General features: G+C 36.3%; 2 protein-coding genes across 2 annotated transcripts; one reads left to right on the top strand and one right to left on the bottom strand.

Moving 5' to 3' along the window:
* Nucleotides 1-663: 663 nt before the first annotated feature.
* LOC149406767 (G-type lectin S-receptor-like serine/threonine-protein kinase At2g19130) lies at nt 664-4740 on the top strand. Its single transcript, XM_089608603.1, has 3 exons — nt 664-1170; nt 1739-2211; nt 2583-4740. The coding sequence occupies exons 1-3, from the start codon at nt 726-728 to the stop codon at nt 4119-4121; spliced, it is 2457 nt and encodes an 818-aa protein (XP_089464729.1). The 5' UTR covers nt 664-725; the 3' UTR covers nt 4122-4740.
* A 4449-nt stretch (nt 4741-9189) lies between these two features.
* LOC149406766 (nudix hydrolase 18, mitochondrial-like) lies at nt 9190-11201 on the bottom strand. Its single transcript, XM_089608597.1, has 5 exons — nt 10993-11201; nt 10445-10556; nt 10263-10346; nt 9849-9977; nt 9190-9732 (listed from the first exon to the last, which is right to left on the bottom strand). The coding sequence occupies exons 1-5, from the start codon at nt 11088-11090 to the stop codon at nt 9622-9624; spliced, it is 534 nt and encodes a 177-aa protein (XP_089464723.1). The 5' UTR covers nt 11091-11201; the 3' UTR covers nt 9190-9621.
* Between the last annotated feature and the right edge of the window lie 6188 nt (nt 11202-17389).

Below are 17389 nucleotides of genomic sequence, written 5' to 3'. Positions count from 1 at the left end.
AGGGTATGAGACTATCTTAAAACTATACTCATATCAATAATATATCTTTTTGGAAGTTTATCACTTGAGAATACTCTAAAAATAAACCCGTTAGACATGGTGTAGTTTCCAAATGGGTGACTTTTTGGAAAGTTTTACCACGAACCGTGTGACTGCTTCTGAAAAGAATCGTACGTGTTAATTTGTAGAGCTAGTCGGTGAATCGCAAGTCAATAGACAATGGTAACTAAGCATGTATAAAGTCACAAATATGTAGGTAGCGAATTTAATGAAGACTTGAAGCGGGTCGTTATACATTCTTAGCACTTCTAGGACCCACAACTTTTAGCTGTAACTCCATTGTTTTCCTGTAAATAAATGACAACGATAAAAATAAATGTAAAAAAGACTAAAAGGCCTCTTAAACTTAATATTTCCTTTGAAATCATTTTTTACTTTTGTTTCTTGATTTGTTCTCTTGCGTGCCTTTTGTCTTGAGATATCACCACTTTAACCTAAAATAAGGCCAATATTACCATTTTGTCTTGATATGTTCTTATCGGGTGTTGCTTGTGAACATTAAAATAGAAATTATTAAAAAAAAAAAAAACATAACACAAGTTAAATAGTACATGATTTTTTTTTTCATAAAAAACTAATACATCCTATGTAGTCCAGACGTTTTATTTTTGTATATATAAATTTTTCCCCTATATAATAAAGTTGAGCCAAGAACTTGAGAAACCATGAACACCATGGCCAAGCAGAAAGCCCTCACAACTCTAGTTCTTCTCTTCACAACCCTTATTCTAAACCCAAATCGCTCACTCGGAAGCACCGACACAATCTCCGTGAACCGCTCTCTCTCCGGCGACCGGACGATCATCTCCTCCGGCGGGGTTTTCGAGCTCGGCTTCTTCAAACCCGGCCGCTCCTCGAAATACTACATTGGCATGTGGTACAAAGAGCTCGTCAAAGGGCAGCCCGTGATCTGGGTCGCCAATCGAGAGAGCCCCGTCTCCGACAAGCACTCGTCGGAGCTCAAAATCTCCGACGACGGAAACCTAATCCTCCTCAACGAGAAAAAAGTCACCGTCTGGTCCACCAACACAACAACGACCGTCTCATCGCGAAAAGCCGTCCTTCTCAACACCGGAATCCTAGTCCTGATCGCCGAGGGAGCATCGGACGGTAAGGACGGAGCCACTAGATTACTGTTTTTTACCCTTAATTTTTTTATCATGTGATTACATATATACCATGTATTATTTTTTTATGAAAAAACAAATCATCTATTATTTAACCTGATTACATAAACACAAAAATAAAATGTCTTGATTAAATATAATGTATTATTTTTTTATGAAAAAAAAAATCATGCATTGTTAAACTTGTGCTAAATTTATTTATTTATTTATTTTTCAATTTTTATATTTTTAACCCAAATTTATCCCCTCGAATTGTTTTTTTTTCAAATTTGCCCCGTGACTGGAATTCCTAGCTCCACTGAGCGAATAACGGAAAAATTCTAATAACACTTAAACGAACAAGTTGAAAACAAATTGTAGGACTGAAATTCCTAACTCCGTCGATATGGCAGAGCATAGAGCATCTGAAAGTAAGAGCCGAGCCACTACAGGATATTATCCTAAATTACCCTGAGTATTTTTTTTTTTTTTTTTTGGTATCAATTTTTATATTCTTAACTCAAATTTGCCCCGGCTGAATTTCTTTTTTCAAATTTGCCCCGTCCGACCAGAATTCCTAGCTCCGCCGATATGGGAGAGCGTAGAGCATCTTACAGACACACTATTACCGGGCTGGAGATTCGGGACCAACAAGAGGACGAACACAACGCAGACGATGGTGTCGTGGAAGAACTCGGAGGATCCGGCGCCGGGGCGGTTCTCGCTGGTCCCGGTTCCGGCGAAGCGGTCGTACTCGGCGCGGTGGAATGGGACGGTGGAGTACTGGACCACCGGCGACATAGAGCACATGATCCCACAGAGCATTCGGCGGCTAGGGTATGACTTCAGCTACGTGTCCGACGAGAATGGGAGTCACTTCGTCTATTCTGTGGAAAACAATACCAAAACCCACGCTCGGTTCTTCATGGAAGTCACCGGACAGATCGTCTACCCACTGTCTTTTCCCCAACAGCCCGTCCAAGGTTCGGTTGCGGCTCCGCAGAGCTGGAATATCATCTGGTCTTTTCCCAGGAAGCGATGTCAGGTATATATATAAAAGACCTACATTTTTATATACTAGGGATTTAATACTAAAGACATACATTTTAACATTTTTTAGAAAGGAATTAAGATCTTCTGCCGTATTAGGGACATTTTGTTATTCATTTATACAGACAGATACGATGATTCGACATAAAAATAGAAAACTGTGTTGGATCATCCGGTTCGATTTTAAATGTATTTTGGTTGGTTTGTATTCAAGCTTTAATTTTTTTTTTTAGAGATAAAATTTAGAATTCAGCTGATAGGTTTGGGCATTATAAACCTAAAACTCCCGGATAATTATGTTCGCATGTGTCTATAAATATCATATAACATATTAATAATTATATACGATTGATTTCTATGTATTAGGTGTACACCGTATGTGGGGTCTACAGCTCTTGCAACGAAAACTCATTCCCATATTGCCGGTGCCTCGCCGGATTCGAGCCGACCTCGCCGCGTGACTGGGATTTGAAGGACTACTCCGGTGGGTGTTCGAGGACGACCCAACTCACTTGCGGGGGAGACAGTTTTCTCAAGCTCACCGGTATCTCACTTCCCAATAATAAGAAACCCTCTCATGGAACCAAAAGCTCGAAGGAATGCGAATCAAAGTGCATGAGAAACTGCTCTTGCACGGCATATGCTTACGAAGAAGCCGATGGTTGTTCCTTTTGGACCGGTGATTTGCTAAACCTTCAACGACTTGTCGCTGGAGACGTGGACAGAAAGACTCTTCATCTCCGGCTAGCTTCGTCGTCCGAGTTTACCAAACTCCGACCCAAAGCTCATCACAATAAGGTCAAAAGTTTTGTGAGGGCCGTCTGTATCGGCTCGGTTTCGGGGATAGCCATAATCCTAGCCGTCGCTTTTCTCTTCTTTGTTAGGAGAAGAAATAGAAGAATACGGGAGAAGAAGAGCGGGGTCGGAAACACGGTGGACACCGGTTCGTTGATGGTTTTCAGGTACAAAGATCTCCAAAACGCGACCAAGAATTTCTCGGAAAAGCTCGGCGGAGGCGGGTTTGGTTCGGTCTTCAAAGGGGTTTTGCCGACAGATGATTCGGCGGTGGCGGTGAAGAAGCTCGAAGGGTTTCACCAGGGCGAGAAGGAGTTTCGTGCCGAGGTCAGCGTTATCGGGACGGTCCAACACGTGAACCTCGTTCGGCTTCGAGGCTTCTGCTCCGAAGGAGCTCAAAGGCTCTTGGTCTACGACTACCTTCCCAACGGCTCTCTCGGGTCCCACATCTTCCGCCAGAAAGAGGTTCTGGACTGGAAGACGAGGTACCGAATCGCCCTAGGGACCGCGAGAGCGTTGGCTTATCTCCACGAGGAGTGTAGAGATTGTATCATCCACTGCGATATCAAGCCCGAAAACATCCTACTCGACCAAGATTTCAGCCCTAAAGTGGCTGATTTCGGGATGGCAAAGCTCGTGGGTCGGGACTTTAGTCGAGTTCTGACCACGATCCGGGGCACGATCGGCTACCTCGCTCCGGAGTGGCTCGCTGGGGTCGCGGTGACCCCCAAGGCTGACGTGTACAGCTACGGGATGATGGTGTTTGAGATCGTGTCGGGACAGAGAAACTCCGGGAATAACTACTCCGACGACGACGACCCCGGTTCGAGGGCCAAGTATTTCCCGTGTGTCGCCGCTAGAGTGGTGGCTGAGGGAGAACGAGAGGGTGACGTGGTCGGACTGTTGGACCCGAGGCTGGAGGGTCGTGCTGACGTGGAAGAGCTTGGGAAGGTTTGTAGGCTTGCTTGTTGGTGCATTCAAGACGACGAGTCGCACAGACCGTCGATGGGTCAAGTGGTTCAAATTCTCGAGGGACTTCTAGATATAACTTTGCCTCCACTTCCGAGATCTCTCTATATTTACAACGCTATATTACCGGCCTCTAATTAATAATTAGGTCATTTATGATATAGTTTCGAATTATGTATAAGGTAGAGATGTTTCTTTGTATCCTCATGAAGGCACTAGTATGTTTTTTTTTAATAGTCCGGATTTTCCATTAAAAAAAGGTAAAAAAACCCATCAATACAGGAGAATAACACCTTAGTACATAGATTACCAAGACCTAAGTCGAGGTGAATCTAACACTAAATTCCGGTAAAAGTACGATATGTACAAACTTCCTACAACGGGAAGAATTACAAGCACCAATAGAGCACACAAGAGGCTCGTTGAAAAACCCAAAGAATGGCGATGGAAAAATCCAACCAAACTTGGTCCGATAACCACGAATAGGGTGGCTCTTCAACCTGCATAGACAAAAACCTAACAGGAAATCCACTACGGGAGATGCGACTACGGCTAATCCGAGTCCAAAACAAGACAAAACAAAACAAGCATAATAAAAATTAAAAGGATCCATACTTCAACCAAAAACCCTATAGCTAAACTGAAAACAAAAAACCAGCCACCAAAACAGTAAGCCAACCACAAAAACCGATCCAAACAACCCAGATCTGTGAACCTTCATCACTCCTTGAAGCGCCCCGCGAAACCCCCCCTGGACCCCGCCGCAGAAGTCGGCTTCCTCTTCGACCACCGTCACGATCTTGGGGTTGAACGCGCGCAGCTCCTCCACGAGGGCGTGGGGCGAACGCGCCTCCCTTAGCGCCCCTGCGCAACTCACCGCCAGGGCTTCCCATTGGCGGATCCCCAGGGCTCGGGGGTGAGGTCGGAGGCCACGGCGAACTGGAAGGGCACTCCCCTCATGGCTGGAGCGTCCTCGTCGAGGGAGCGCGTGGCGAGGGCCTCGAGGAGGGTGGGCCACTGGGTGCAGAGGGTGGCGCCCAGGTCGAACACGTGGAGGGCGGGGTGGTGGTGGAGGGCCTCGCGAAGGCCGGCGTTGGAGGCCACGTGGCCGAAGGTAGTCCAGGGCGTGGCTTCCTGGGGCTCGAGGACCATAGCGCGCGCGGAGTGGAAGGACGGCGGAGAGGGCGCGGAAGCGCGTGGGCCCCCAGGCGGTGGCGCGGCACAGCAGGAAGCATGGGTTGTAACCACTGAGAAGGGGAGAAACGGATCTGAACCGGCGGTGGCGAGCGGGCTCGGCGGCGAAGAAGCGGAGAAACGGCATCCACTGAGAAGGGGGTCACGTGGAGAATCGCCCTCCCCTCCGAACCGGAGCCGCGACAATGACGGCGTCCGAGCCCAGAGGGGCGGCGGCGGCGATTCAAAACTAGGGTTTCTTTTTTTCCCTGTTCTGTTCCAAGGCACTAGTATGTTAACGGATGCAAATGTTATGTAGAATACTGGCACTATTCAAGCTAGAAAATTATCATGAAGTTGCTACGAGTATTTACATTAAATAATTATTACTTATAAAAGAATATCGAACATTTTAATGTATTAGCAAACTATACAATTTTGGTTTAATAAATCGCACGTTTGTTCAACGAATTTACCGTATATAACAGAGTTATATCTTACCATTCATAATTGTTTCGTATATATGAATTTTGTGACTTTTATTTATTTATTTTACCTTTGAAAATTCAATTTAGACACATTTCTATTAAACACAATAGATACATATGATGTTTTCCTTTATTTTCATCTATTTCTCTAATATCTTACTTTTATTACTGAAACTCCGTAGTCCATGATCTTCCGGCCTGTTGAAATTACTGGACTAGCCTTCAACGTTGACCATCGATAGAGATAAAGCCCAAGTTGCTTCTTCAAGCCCATCTTATTACATTACTCAAGATGCTCATCTACATGCCTGCCTTTTTCAATTAGCTTTATATCCGACAAAAAATATATATATATAAATAAATACATAAGAAAGACTTTACGAAGAATTTTTTTTTTCCTTATTATATTAAGCAAAAACACAATAATAGAGATGTTAAATAAGCAAAAATTGCAGGCATGTAGCATTAAATTCGGATCTAACGGTTATACACATTTATTTAATCTTAAGACTATTGACTTTATCTAGAGATTCCTTTAGAATAATTGAAATATAGATTTCTTTTTTTATACACGCAATTGATGATGTAAGTTTATGAAATAATTACAAGTATTTTATTGGTGTAAGTACTATTGGTGTGGGATGGGAATCGACCTCAACACTGATAGCAACTTTAATACTTTGGACTAAAATAGTAACAATTATGTTTTTAGACACTTTTACTAATAACTGTAAACTTATATATCTATAATTGTTGTTAATTGTAGACTTGTAAATCTACAGTTTATGAAAATTGTATATTTTCATGTCTATAGTTATTAGTAAAAGTGTAAAAAAAAAAAACATAATTGTTACTAATTTTGTCCAAATTATCAAAATTGCTACTAGTTGAGACCATTCCCGTGTGGGATTTTGTCTTGCTTGGGCTAAGTCACACACGTGGACCTAAATTGCTTAGGCTCACCTCAAATTTATTAATTAATGGGCTTAAAGGTTTATGAAATAATATTTAGTTATTTCACATCGAAAAAAATACCCTTTTAAACACCACCTCAGACATCAAAGGTGAGGTGACGAACACCTCGCCTCGAACATTGAATTCATGATGAACTAACATCGTAATCCCTTCAAGCGACGAGTTCAACGGTCAAATCACGGAACAAGTCATACTCACTCAAACCGGGGACACATGAGGGAGGTTACAAATGCAAAAGAGATGCTACTTCCTCTTCACACGGGAAAACCAATTCAACACCGCGTGTAACAAGGTCTAGCGAAGGAGAAAGATCATGAAGACGTGTTACCGAAGACCGCGGAAGACGTGGAACGCCAGAACGGCTATAAATAAAGCCTCAATCTCCAGAAATCACACACATAATCGATCTCTTAAGCCTTCTTTTTATATATTTATCTTATTGACAAACTCTCGATAGTTCTTTTTACGTCTTCATTGTCTTTTCATCTACACTTATTATCTACATTCCACATTATCAATAAAACTCCGCATATTATTTTTATTTAATTGTTCTACCTCTCAATTCCATGAATTTTAATACATTGACGAGATTCGAAACTCATTCTTTATCTCCACCAACAAATCTTGACTGAATAAAAATTACGATTTCGACCTCTTGACAGGTGAAGCGAATCTCACTTCATCATTGTTAAAGAAGATGTTCCATAACATGCAATACCTTTTATAATACTAAGGGGAACAGAATAATAATAATAATAAAATTGGGTTTGATCAGTCATGTGTTATATAATTAAAAACTAATTCGATTGGTCCAAACTGCAAGAGCAGTGGACCAAAAAATGTCTCATTTAATAATTACTATAATTCATGGAATAATATTTTTTTATTTTTTGAAGGCATTCATGGAATAATTATAAAGTTAAATGATTGCGATATGTCATGAAATATTTACTATTTTTTTATTCATTATAATGGCTTTTTGTAATAAAATCATGTTTCAAAACAAACATAATGCGATGGAGTTCTTGAAATAAACGCCAATAAAGCAACAATTTATTTTCTTATTAGTATATTGGCATTTTCTTTATATGGATCTTGCGTGTTAAAGATTTAAGTCTTTGTTTGGTAGATGAGAATTGGGTGTTATCAACATTGATGATGTATTATTATATTGTTGACAAGCAATTAAATTTCTCACGTCATACGTTGATGAGAATTAAACACCATTGCCGATTTGCCATCTCTTTTCTCAAAGTAAAAGGTAAACTTTGGCTAGTGTTGAGAGAGTAATCCTACATGTGTCATTCTTCCAAAGCAATAACTTCAATTTTATTGAGAACACTGTAATATCCAGTTAAAATGGAATTAAACATTCTGTTCTAATTACTTCCGACACTATTCACCTAATAGAAACAATTATATAACCTTGAGTCTAATTTTTTTTTTTAAGATTAATTTTCATGAATAGTACCTGAATGGTACCATAATTTTTCATGCAAGTTTGGTGATGTGCAACTTGGCCGAATAATTTTTCCGGAATTTCGGTCTCAAATTCACATGATTCTACAAAAGGACTAAAGGTCTTATACCAAAAAAAATCTATGGGTTCATATGCGCCACATTTTGTTTAAGGTGCTAACACATATTACAACAGTTAACGTGGTATATAACTAAATCACCCTTCGTGAACATTATTTGAAACTATTCAAAAACGTAATATGATAATTTTACCGTTCTACTTTTACTTCATCAACTCATTTGACATTTATCCAAAAACAATCTATCTACTTGATCTAGTATGATTAACGGTAGCTTAAGAATAAACAATAATTCTCACTATTAAAATGCATAGAGGAGTGTAACTTAATCCTACTCCTACCAAAACAAAAGTAACTTCAATTAGTGCTTATCTCTTTCATACAACAACATTATCCAATTACACTTGCCCCTTTAGAAAGGAAAAAAAGAAACGTTTGGTGAAAATCTTTTTTATACCAAAATATCAAGTTTCTAATTTTGGAACCATGAACACAACCGAATCGCTTGACAGCCTGTGTCTTCTTGAGAGAGTGTGAAATGAAAAAAAAAAAGGAATATTGTAACATTGTGGTTCTACTCGTAAATTAGGATCCCCACCGAAATGTGATGGTGATATATGAAAGAAAGCTACACTAAATTCCAAAAATAAATAAATAAATAAATAAAGGAATGAAGAAATAAATAAAAAGCCGAGACACTGAAGTTGGGTCATTGTAATTGGTGTTTATAACTGATTTTGACATCCTAATTAATTCAAGATAAGGCATGTTAAGAACTAACAGTGACAATTCAATTAATAATGTTTCCCAATGCCATTTAAGACTTTTCTGCTTCAAGAATTGAATTGGAGCTTTATCCAAAAAAAAAAAAAAAAAAAAAAAAACAGACAGAGACGTACTAAAAAGTAAGAAGACAAGTTGAGGATCTCTTAGGGACAACAAAGGTCAAAAACAAATTACAAAAGTCCAATTTTCGGTGCCCATTCTAATTCCTGGCCGTGAAAACACACCATGACATATATAGAATAAAAAAGAAAGAAAAAAAAAGAGAATATTTCATACATGGAAAATAAGAATCTTCCACGTGAGTTGATTCCCTAGTTATAAGTTATAACAAACGCATATCCGGTTTATATCCAATGACCACCAGTCATAAACCTCCAAAAAAATCATCACCACTAACCGGAGACTTTATTACTTGAAACATTCTTAATATTTGAACATGTTTCTAATCCTCATCACCGGAACTTCAAAGAAGAAGAGAAAAAAAAAAATACATTAAGCGGTAATGGAAATGCGAATCTCTCGAATCGGGTTTTCGTCGCCTGTTCGGGTCATACTCTTACAAACCGCTTGCAAAAGAAAAGAAGCAAAAGAGCAATCTCCGAAAACACACTCTTTTTTCTTCTTGTCTACTAAATTATTTACATGTCAGATTTAGCCCTTAATGAGAAGGGCTGGGCTATATTATTCCTTGTCGTTTTCTTGTTTCTTCGACGCCAAACGACCAACTAATCTATCCAAAGCCTCGATCATCCACCAATGCAGGCAAATCTCTCTCGCCTCCGAAACGCTCATCTGTACCGATCAATAAAACACGCACTATTACACAATAGTTATACTTTATAAAGTATTGTCCATAATTGGTTTTTTTTTTTTGGGTCTATAGCCGGCTTTCATTCGTGCGAGCTTACCCATTTTCTTTCTCTGAAATTCATCTCGGGCCAAAATTCTAGCTCCTCTTGAAAAAGCAGAGGAAACATATACCCGTCGTAGAACGAATCGTAGGTCTTGCTCTTGAAACTCCATTTTCCCAATTCCCGCTACAAGGAAAAGAAAACAAAAATGTTTTAGCTAAATAGCTAATTAAAATTAATATATTCGTAAAATATTCCATCTTTGCTAAAAAAAAAATTAATGAAATAGTCAAAATATGCGAGTAGTATTTCAATAATTTTTTTTAATTAAACCATTTGATAGTGATAAAACTTGAAACTTTAACTATTTTACTAATCAATTAGTTTCAAAATGCACATATTATTTTTCTTAAAACTCAATCAAATGAATCAGAAAATATGAATAAATTATAACGAAGAAATTCAACGAACCTCGATAATCCCTCGCACCCCGGCTTCCTCCATGGTCTCCCTCAGAGCAGCCTCTTTCTTAGATTCATCTTTTTCCCACCCTCCCTGTGTTTATAATTTATTATTTTACTACAATTTCAAAACTCGTTGACCGGGTCAAAGGAAAGGGAATTTTTTTTTTTTTTTTTATAATTTTTTTGTACCTTTGGAAAAAGCATGCCTTTGCCCTTCTGTGAGCTTATGACAAGAACTTGCAATTCATTCACTTCCTCCGAGGAAGCGTCTTGGGCAGTTTTGTATCTATAAGGAATACATCTGCAAAAATACATCGATTTAAATTTAAACCATTCAATCAAATCCTTGAATGATTTCTAATTAATATAAAAAATTGAAAGTCAACAAAAGCGGTGTTGTATTTTGGAATTTTTAGGACAAAGGTTACTATGTCAATCAATTAGACAAGGGCTTAACAAATCCAAAATCATACATATAATTTAAAAAAAAAAAAATAAAAAAAATCAATCGGATATAGGTATTTCCTGTTAGTGTATCACTGTATCATGAGAAATCATGAAACAGGATTTTTTTTAGGACATACATTGCTGGGAATAAATTTTGGGGCTTATGAAAACACTTTGAGCACTAGATTCCCACAAAGTACCAATTGTTGAATAAAACGTTAAATATATATATATATATATATATATATATATATATTAATAAAAAAAAAAGGGGATGAAGAGACACTGACCCAACAACTTGACGACGGCCCTTGTTGTAGCGTTGCAAGTGCCTCCCGGTGCGAGAAGCCAAAGCGACGGCGTTTTCTTGAGAGACTATAGCAACCATTTTTTTTTTTTTTGTTTGTTTCACGAAGAGCTCATAAAAAAAGGGATAAAGTGAGCAGTGAAAGCTTCAGTGTTTACGATGACCACAAACACCAGGGCTTCAGTTTCGGTTATGAGGAAAATGTGACCGCTGAGCGAACACCTTAAATAACAAAACGGCACAGAGAGAGAGAGGTTTTGTGGGCCCGGGGTTTTTTTTTCCGAAAATGATGATGGCACGAAACGAGGTCTACGTGTTGCTGACACATAACAATAGGTTTTTACTGACTCCACGTCCTTTACATATTATTTCGGAATTCCGACATTTTACTTTCTTAAAAGAAAAAAAACGAGAACCAGATCTATCTTTGTAGGGATGGTAATTTTATCATTTACTTCAACGAGTAGCGAATTTATTACACCCATACCGGTAATTGTAATTTTTTTTTTTTTTTTAAAGAGAAATAATCTCGACTATCACCATTTGATAATTTTTTTTAATTTAATTTGGTAAAAAATACTACTAAATCACTTGTACAAATATAATTTTACATTCAATAATTGATGTTAACAATTTACGTCAATTGTTGACATAGATGCCAACAAATAGATATCGATTGTTGACATCTATGTCAACAAACAGAGAACCAAAACTCACAGATGTCAACAATAAATGTCAATTGTTGACATCTATGTCAACAATATATATCAATTGTTAACATCATGTTGAGGGTAAAATTATATTTGTACACGTTGATTACTAGTATTTTCGGCTAAATTAAGTTTTTGGTGAGAAATTAGAAAAAAAAAACTAATCAAATATTGATAGTTGATGCAATTTCTCCATTTAAAAGTTGCATTCTAGAAATTATCTCCTAATAATGGTAAAAAAAAGGAGTTAATATTTTTTTTTTCATCAAGTTTGAGTTAATGTTAATGTCGTTTTTTGGACCAACACTCAAGAGCGCACGTGACGATCTAAGGGGTGGACCTGAGATGCCACGAGCACTAGAGGGGTCGTTTTTATCGTTTCTCCCTCGGGTTTGAGAGGGCCTTGACTATAAAAGTGCTGACCCGATATTTCATGACCTCTAAATAGTCTAAAGAAAATCAGCAAAGCGAGAGGTTGGTGATGTTGTATTATCTTTTTTATGTCGGACTCAAGAGGACCGTGATTATGAAAAGGGGGATCCGATATGTCACGAACTCTAAGGAATCTTAGGATAGAGTAGACAGTAAGAATAAGGACAATGATTTTCCTTCTTGATATTCTCTTCACTAGAATGTCAGTTTTCCAATCTTGATCTTCTCTTCACTGGAAATCGGTTTTTCGGTCTTGATCTTCTCTTCACAAAAAAATCGGTTTTTTTGTGGCATGTCTTGTCTCTGTCACCTGAGATAGACAAGAAAGTGAGCTAAGAGGGAACATAGAGATTTCCTCCGATGCTCGATATTAGTCTAGAGAGCTAAGTAAGGTGCAGGGTCTCATCTTGACTCTAGATTGTGGAGCGAGTAAGTGATGAGTGAAAGAATAGTATTTTGTATATTTTCTCTATGTTTTTTTAGTTGGAGAGTTATTTTAAAGTTGAGAGAAAAAAAATGAGAGTTGTGACTTCCTTTCTGGTTTGCGTGAGTGAGGTACTTACAAGATATTGATCTTGAAAGCATGGTGGCGCGTGGTGTATGACGCATGGTGTGTGAAGCGGTGTGCATAATGCATGCAGTCATAAAATGGCTTGAAAGGATTTTTACAGGTCTTCGGTTTTGGTCAAAAAGATTCTCGGCCCGTTTGACTGGATTATCATTTTGCCTTGTGCTGTTATTTTACAATTGAAACGTTGTTTTAACAATTGAAGAAAAACAACAGCATACCAGTAACAATTGAAATCCATCTAAAACAGTAAAACCTTTTTTTTACTAGATGCACACAGTAACATTTGTACTTTTTCCCCCACTTTTTCTTCGAATTTCTTTTCTTTTACTAAATGCATATGTTAGGTCGGCTCTCCTGCTCAAAGTATATTGTTAATCCCTTAAGATTTGACTTTTTATTCCAACTCCATTTGTGGAAAGACCTTCTATTCTCTACGTTTTTATTCATCCATTTTTGTTTCCTCTTTTTCATATGACCGAAGATAAAGATGAAAAACATGTATTGTAGGATATTCACATTTTTTTTTATTTCCCTTAAATTGTTTGCTTTTATCACTTTATAGCTAAAGAACATGTTACGTGTATGATGTTAGGTATTCGCTTTTTTACTTCTTTCCTTTGACTTGTTTGCTTATATCACTTGTAAAATAGTTAAGAAGCTATTAGCAAATATTTAATTTGGGCAAAACCTGATGCTTATATTCTATTTACCTTTCAATTATGTCTCTATTTCTACTTTATGTTAGAGCACTCTTCCTTGCAAGGCTTGGGGTTTACATGGGGAATACTCTTTTGTTAATTTGGTGTTTGGTTAGATACTTTAAGATGGGTAAACGGCTAAACCCGAGGTTTGTAAGCCAGGGAAATGCATATCGGGTATGGTTCCTTTGAACTGCTTACGCGACTCGCTTTAAAACAAGGTTAAATTATTTATTTTTATTGCATAACGAAATAAGTGTATCTGGTCTTAGTCGTACTCATTGTCATTCTTATCTTTAACATATTTTGAAAACTACTCTAATATTTCTTTTTTCGTTATTTTGCAAGAAAATTAGTTTTATAAATAGTTGTTAAGTCCATATTGCCATATAATAATTGAATCGTATGCATTAAGTTACATGTGAGCTTATTATTTAATTACCAAAGTAATTTGTACGTGTTTACATTTAAATTATTTTAAAGAAATAAAAAAATAAAAGAAGAATGTTTTGGTAATTATCATGGCGCTTAAATAATTAAAAGGATTTAACATTTTTATTAAATGCGCGCGTGTGTGTGCATGTGCGAGCGCGTGTATGTGAGTTGATTTCTTTTCATTGAAATAACGTAACATTCATCAAACATATATCTCACCGAGGAACGGTCATGCAATTGAAGGGCATAAATTTAAATTCAAAGAACTTAAGATTGAACCAAGAGTAAGTTTAAATGTATGATCCCAGAGGAAGTAACATCATGACATTGTTCACAAATTTACATGTATTAGAGGTATTTTATGCCAAATAGTCGTCCTCACTAAAGCCGGCCATGAGGAATCCGGAAAATGGGATCCCTTGATCCCGTCCAACATTTTGCAGAAAATGAGACTCTGGGAAACGTCAAAATGGTACCGAAAAATCCCGGAACTATTTTTCACGGAACCAAAAATACCCGGTACTTTATTTTGCGATTTCGAGATTCTCATATTTCCCATATTTTTTTTCTTTTTACTTTAATCATGAATGCAATTAAAATAAAAGAAAAATTCTCATATTTTCAATTAAAAAACTACAACTTAAAAAAAAAAGTGGTACCAAATGATACTAAACGGGGATCTCAGTTTCGTCCTATTTCACGGATGGTTCCAGGATAAAAATTCCGATACCACATTTTATAATGAGTCCAGTGACTATTTATCCATATGAAACGTTAGAAATTTTGAAATAGTCAATATTTCGTTAATTTATGTAAATAACCACGTAAATCTATTTACGCTATCAAAATAGCAAAAAGCGTAGAGTAAATTTCTAGTAAATATGGCTATTTACGAAACATTTACAATTTTTTTTTCTATTTACGAAAAATTTACAAAACGTTGGCTAAAACGCAAACGCTTATGTTTATGTGGCTTACATCGCTAAATTTTTGTTTCATTATATGGTTTTTTTTTTCATTTCCCATATGATATCAATAATACGGGAAATGGGATCCCGCATGATCTCATATGGTCAGCTGTTGTCTTTGAATCATCTGTAAATATTTGTTTATTATCGTTAGTTAATGATGTTTTTCATCATTTACGCTCAGGAAGAACTCTCTCTGAAGAACTGAAAATTCTAGATATTTTTTTGTGGAATTAATTGGAAATTTCGAAAATTTTATAGAAATAAATGGAAATTTTCCATGTGCGAACATTGGAAACAAAAACTGAAAATTGTATATTATCTTAAACACATGAAGATCGGACCAATGGAAACACATAAAAACTGCACTTTTCTTTGAACAAAAATAGTTTTCCTTTGATTCATGAAAAGAATTGCACTTTCCTTTGGTAGTGAAGATATAAAAACAAAATTTCTTATGACGTGATTGACTCTTTTTTTTTTGCATAAAGAGAGAGAGAGAGAGAGAGAGAGAGGAAATAAGGAAAAAAAAAGGGGGATATTGATAGAGAAATTTAAGGAATTCAAAAATTCATAATGTCAAAATAATGTTAGCGTGTTTAATGTTTATTGCTTGATATACGTACTCATTACACGTAGTAAATGTTTTTTTTTTTTTGTTAATAATTACGCAAAAATTTGTTGCTAGTTAAAGAGTAGTTCAGGCATAATTACTTGTCAGTTTGTGTTGTTTCGCTATTTTTCTAAACGTTAACAAACGTTGGCTAGATCTAAAAATGCAGTTTGTTTAATGCCAGGCCCTTTTACTGCAAGGATCTCAATTCACCATTTCGAATCAAGGACCTATGGAAGTCGGGGAACCATGTGTCCCGGGGAGTCATAAGTAAGAGACCTTATAGTAGCACGGAACAACCATGTGGTCATGCGAAGGGGGCCGGGCTAGAAAACTATAGTACCCTTTTTATAATTATTGTCTCATAAAAAATGAAAGAAAAATGGGGATATAAAAGTGTTGTGTCAGCTACCATGCTTCTAATTTATTTACTAGTATCTTATATGATCTCTCTCACTTGTCTTCTCTCACTTTAGTTCTTTCTTTTCTTTTTTTTCTTTTTTTCTTTTTTCTTTTTTCCTTTCCTTCTTATGTCTTATTTTTTTTTCTTCCAGGAAACGTCTTTATTGTTCTACTGGTGCTGAACTTAGATAATAATGAGCAAGATTATTCTTTTTTTTTTTCTCTGTTGCCTAGCGGCACATTGTGGGTAAGGATTATTTCTTCTATTTTTAAAGACTTAATTACATAAATATTCTCGATTTTTTTCTTATAAACGTGTTTCAAAGTTTTCAAAAGTACCTTTATATTTTGTATGTCGTTTATCTTATAAATATTTCATAATATTGTTAGTTGTTAAATGTTAATCACTCAAGCCTTCAAAAAAAAAAATGTTAATCACTCATGCTATATTTTTTAGGGAATCACTAATGGTATTAATAATAGTAGCTATAATCTTAAAATCATTCCTGTGGGTAGGTGTTAGGTGTTGATTATAAAGTATATTTGGGAGCCGAATTTGATGACAATAAAATCCGAAGTTTGGTAGAAGGGATAATAATAAAACCATATTATATATCCAAAATAAATATATAAAACTAAGGAAGGAAAAGGTCCACGGGCGTAATGAAAGCGGCAACTAAATTGGAAGCAAGACCTTCCATGCAATCATTTTTAGCGTTTTTATCTTGTTCGCTTTCCTTATATATATTTGTCATTAGTCAATCTACGCCACTTAAACATTTAATAATTCACAAGTAGTTGAGTGAATTAATTGTGTCAAAAAAGATTTAATTATGTCCGCAAAGAAATTTGCCACCAAGTGTTAGAATCATGCTTGCATTTTCTATGTGGTTCCACTTGACGTGAACGCCCATAATTTTTATTTAACTATGTGAACATCCATTCATTAAAAAAAGTCACCATTGTTTTTTTCGACATTTCTTACTTTGTAGAAATAAATATATGTGTCGACTTTGCATTATCATAATTAATAAGGGCTTTTATTGTTTGGTGCAATCAAATTCAGTTTTTGTGGTTCTCAAAAAAAAAAAAAAAAAAAAAACGGTTTTTGTGTTCTTCCTTTTATAAATTGAGATACCTACCGTCCGAATATAATAACAAAAAATATTTTCTATGTTAAGCATTTGAAATATATTCATAGCCAATACCTTAGAATCCAAAGGCTTCTCCAACCCCAGGATATACTCTTATTTGGCCTCCAACCGCACTGCATAATGCACGCTATATTTTATAAAGTATCACATTATATATGGCGTGATATTGTATACACGACAATTTTTTTAAGCAACTTTTTGGCTGTTTATTTGAATGCAAATTTTTATATATATATATATATATATATATATATATATATATATATATATATTTATATTGTCAACTACATGATTTTTTTTATAAAACCCCAAAACTTATAAATTGACGACAAAAAAACACATTAAATTAAAGTTCAATCAAAACTTTGAAATTTAAAAATATATTAAAAAGTGAAAA

This window comes from Urtica dioica, chromosome 1 (genome assembly GCF_054948205.1).
Source record: "Urtica dioica subsp. dioica isolate 48M chromosome 1, U.dioica_male_clone48M_v1_H2, whole genome shotgun sequence".
Lineage (NCBI taxonomy): Eukaryota > Viridiplantae > Streptophyta > Magnoliopsida > Rosales > Urticaceae > Urtica > Urtica dioica.
The sequence above is the reverse complement of the archived record's forward strand: the minus strand, read 5'-3'. Positions and strand labels throughout refer to the sequence as shown.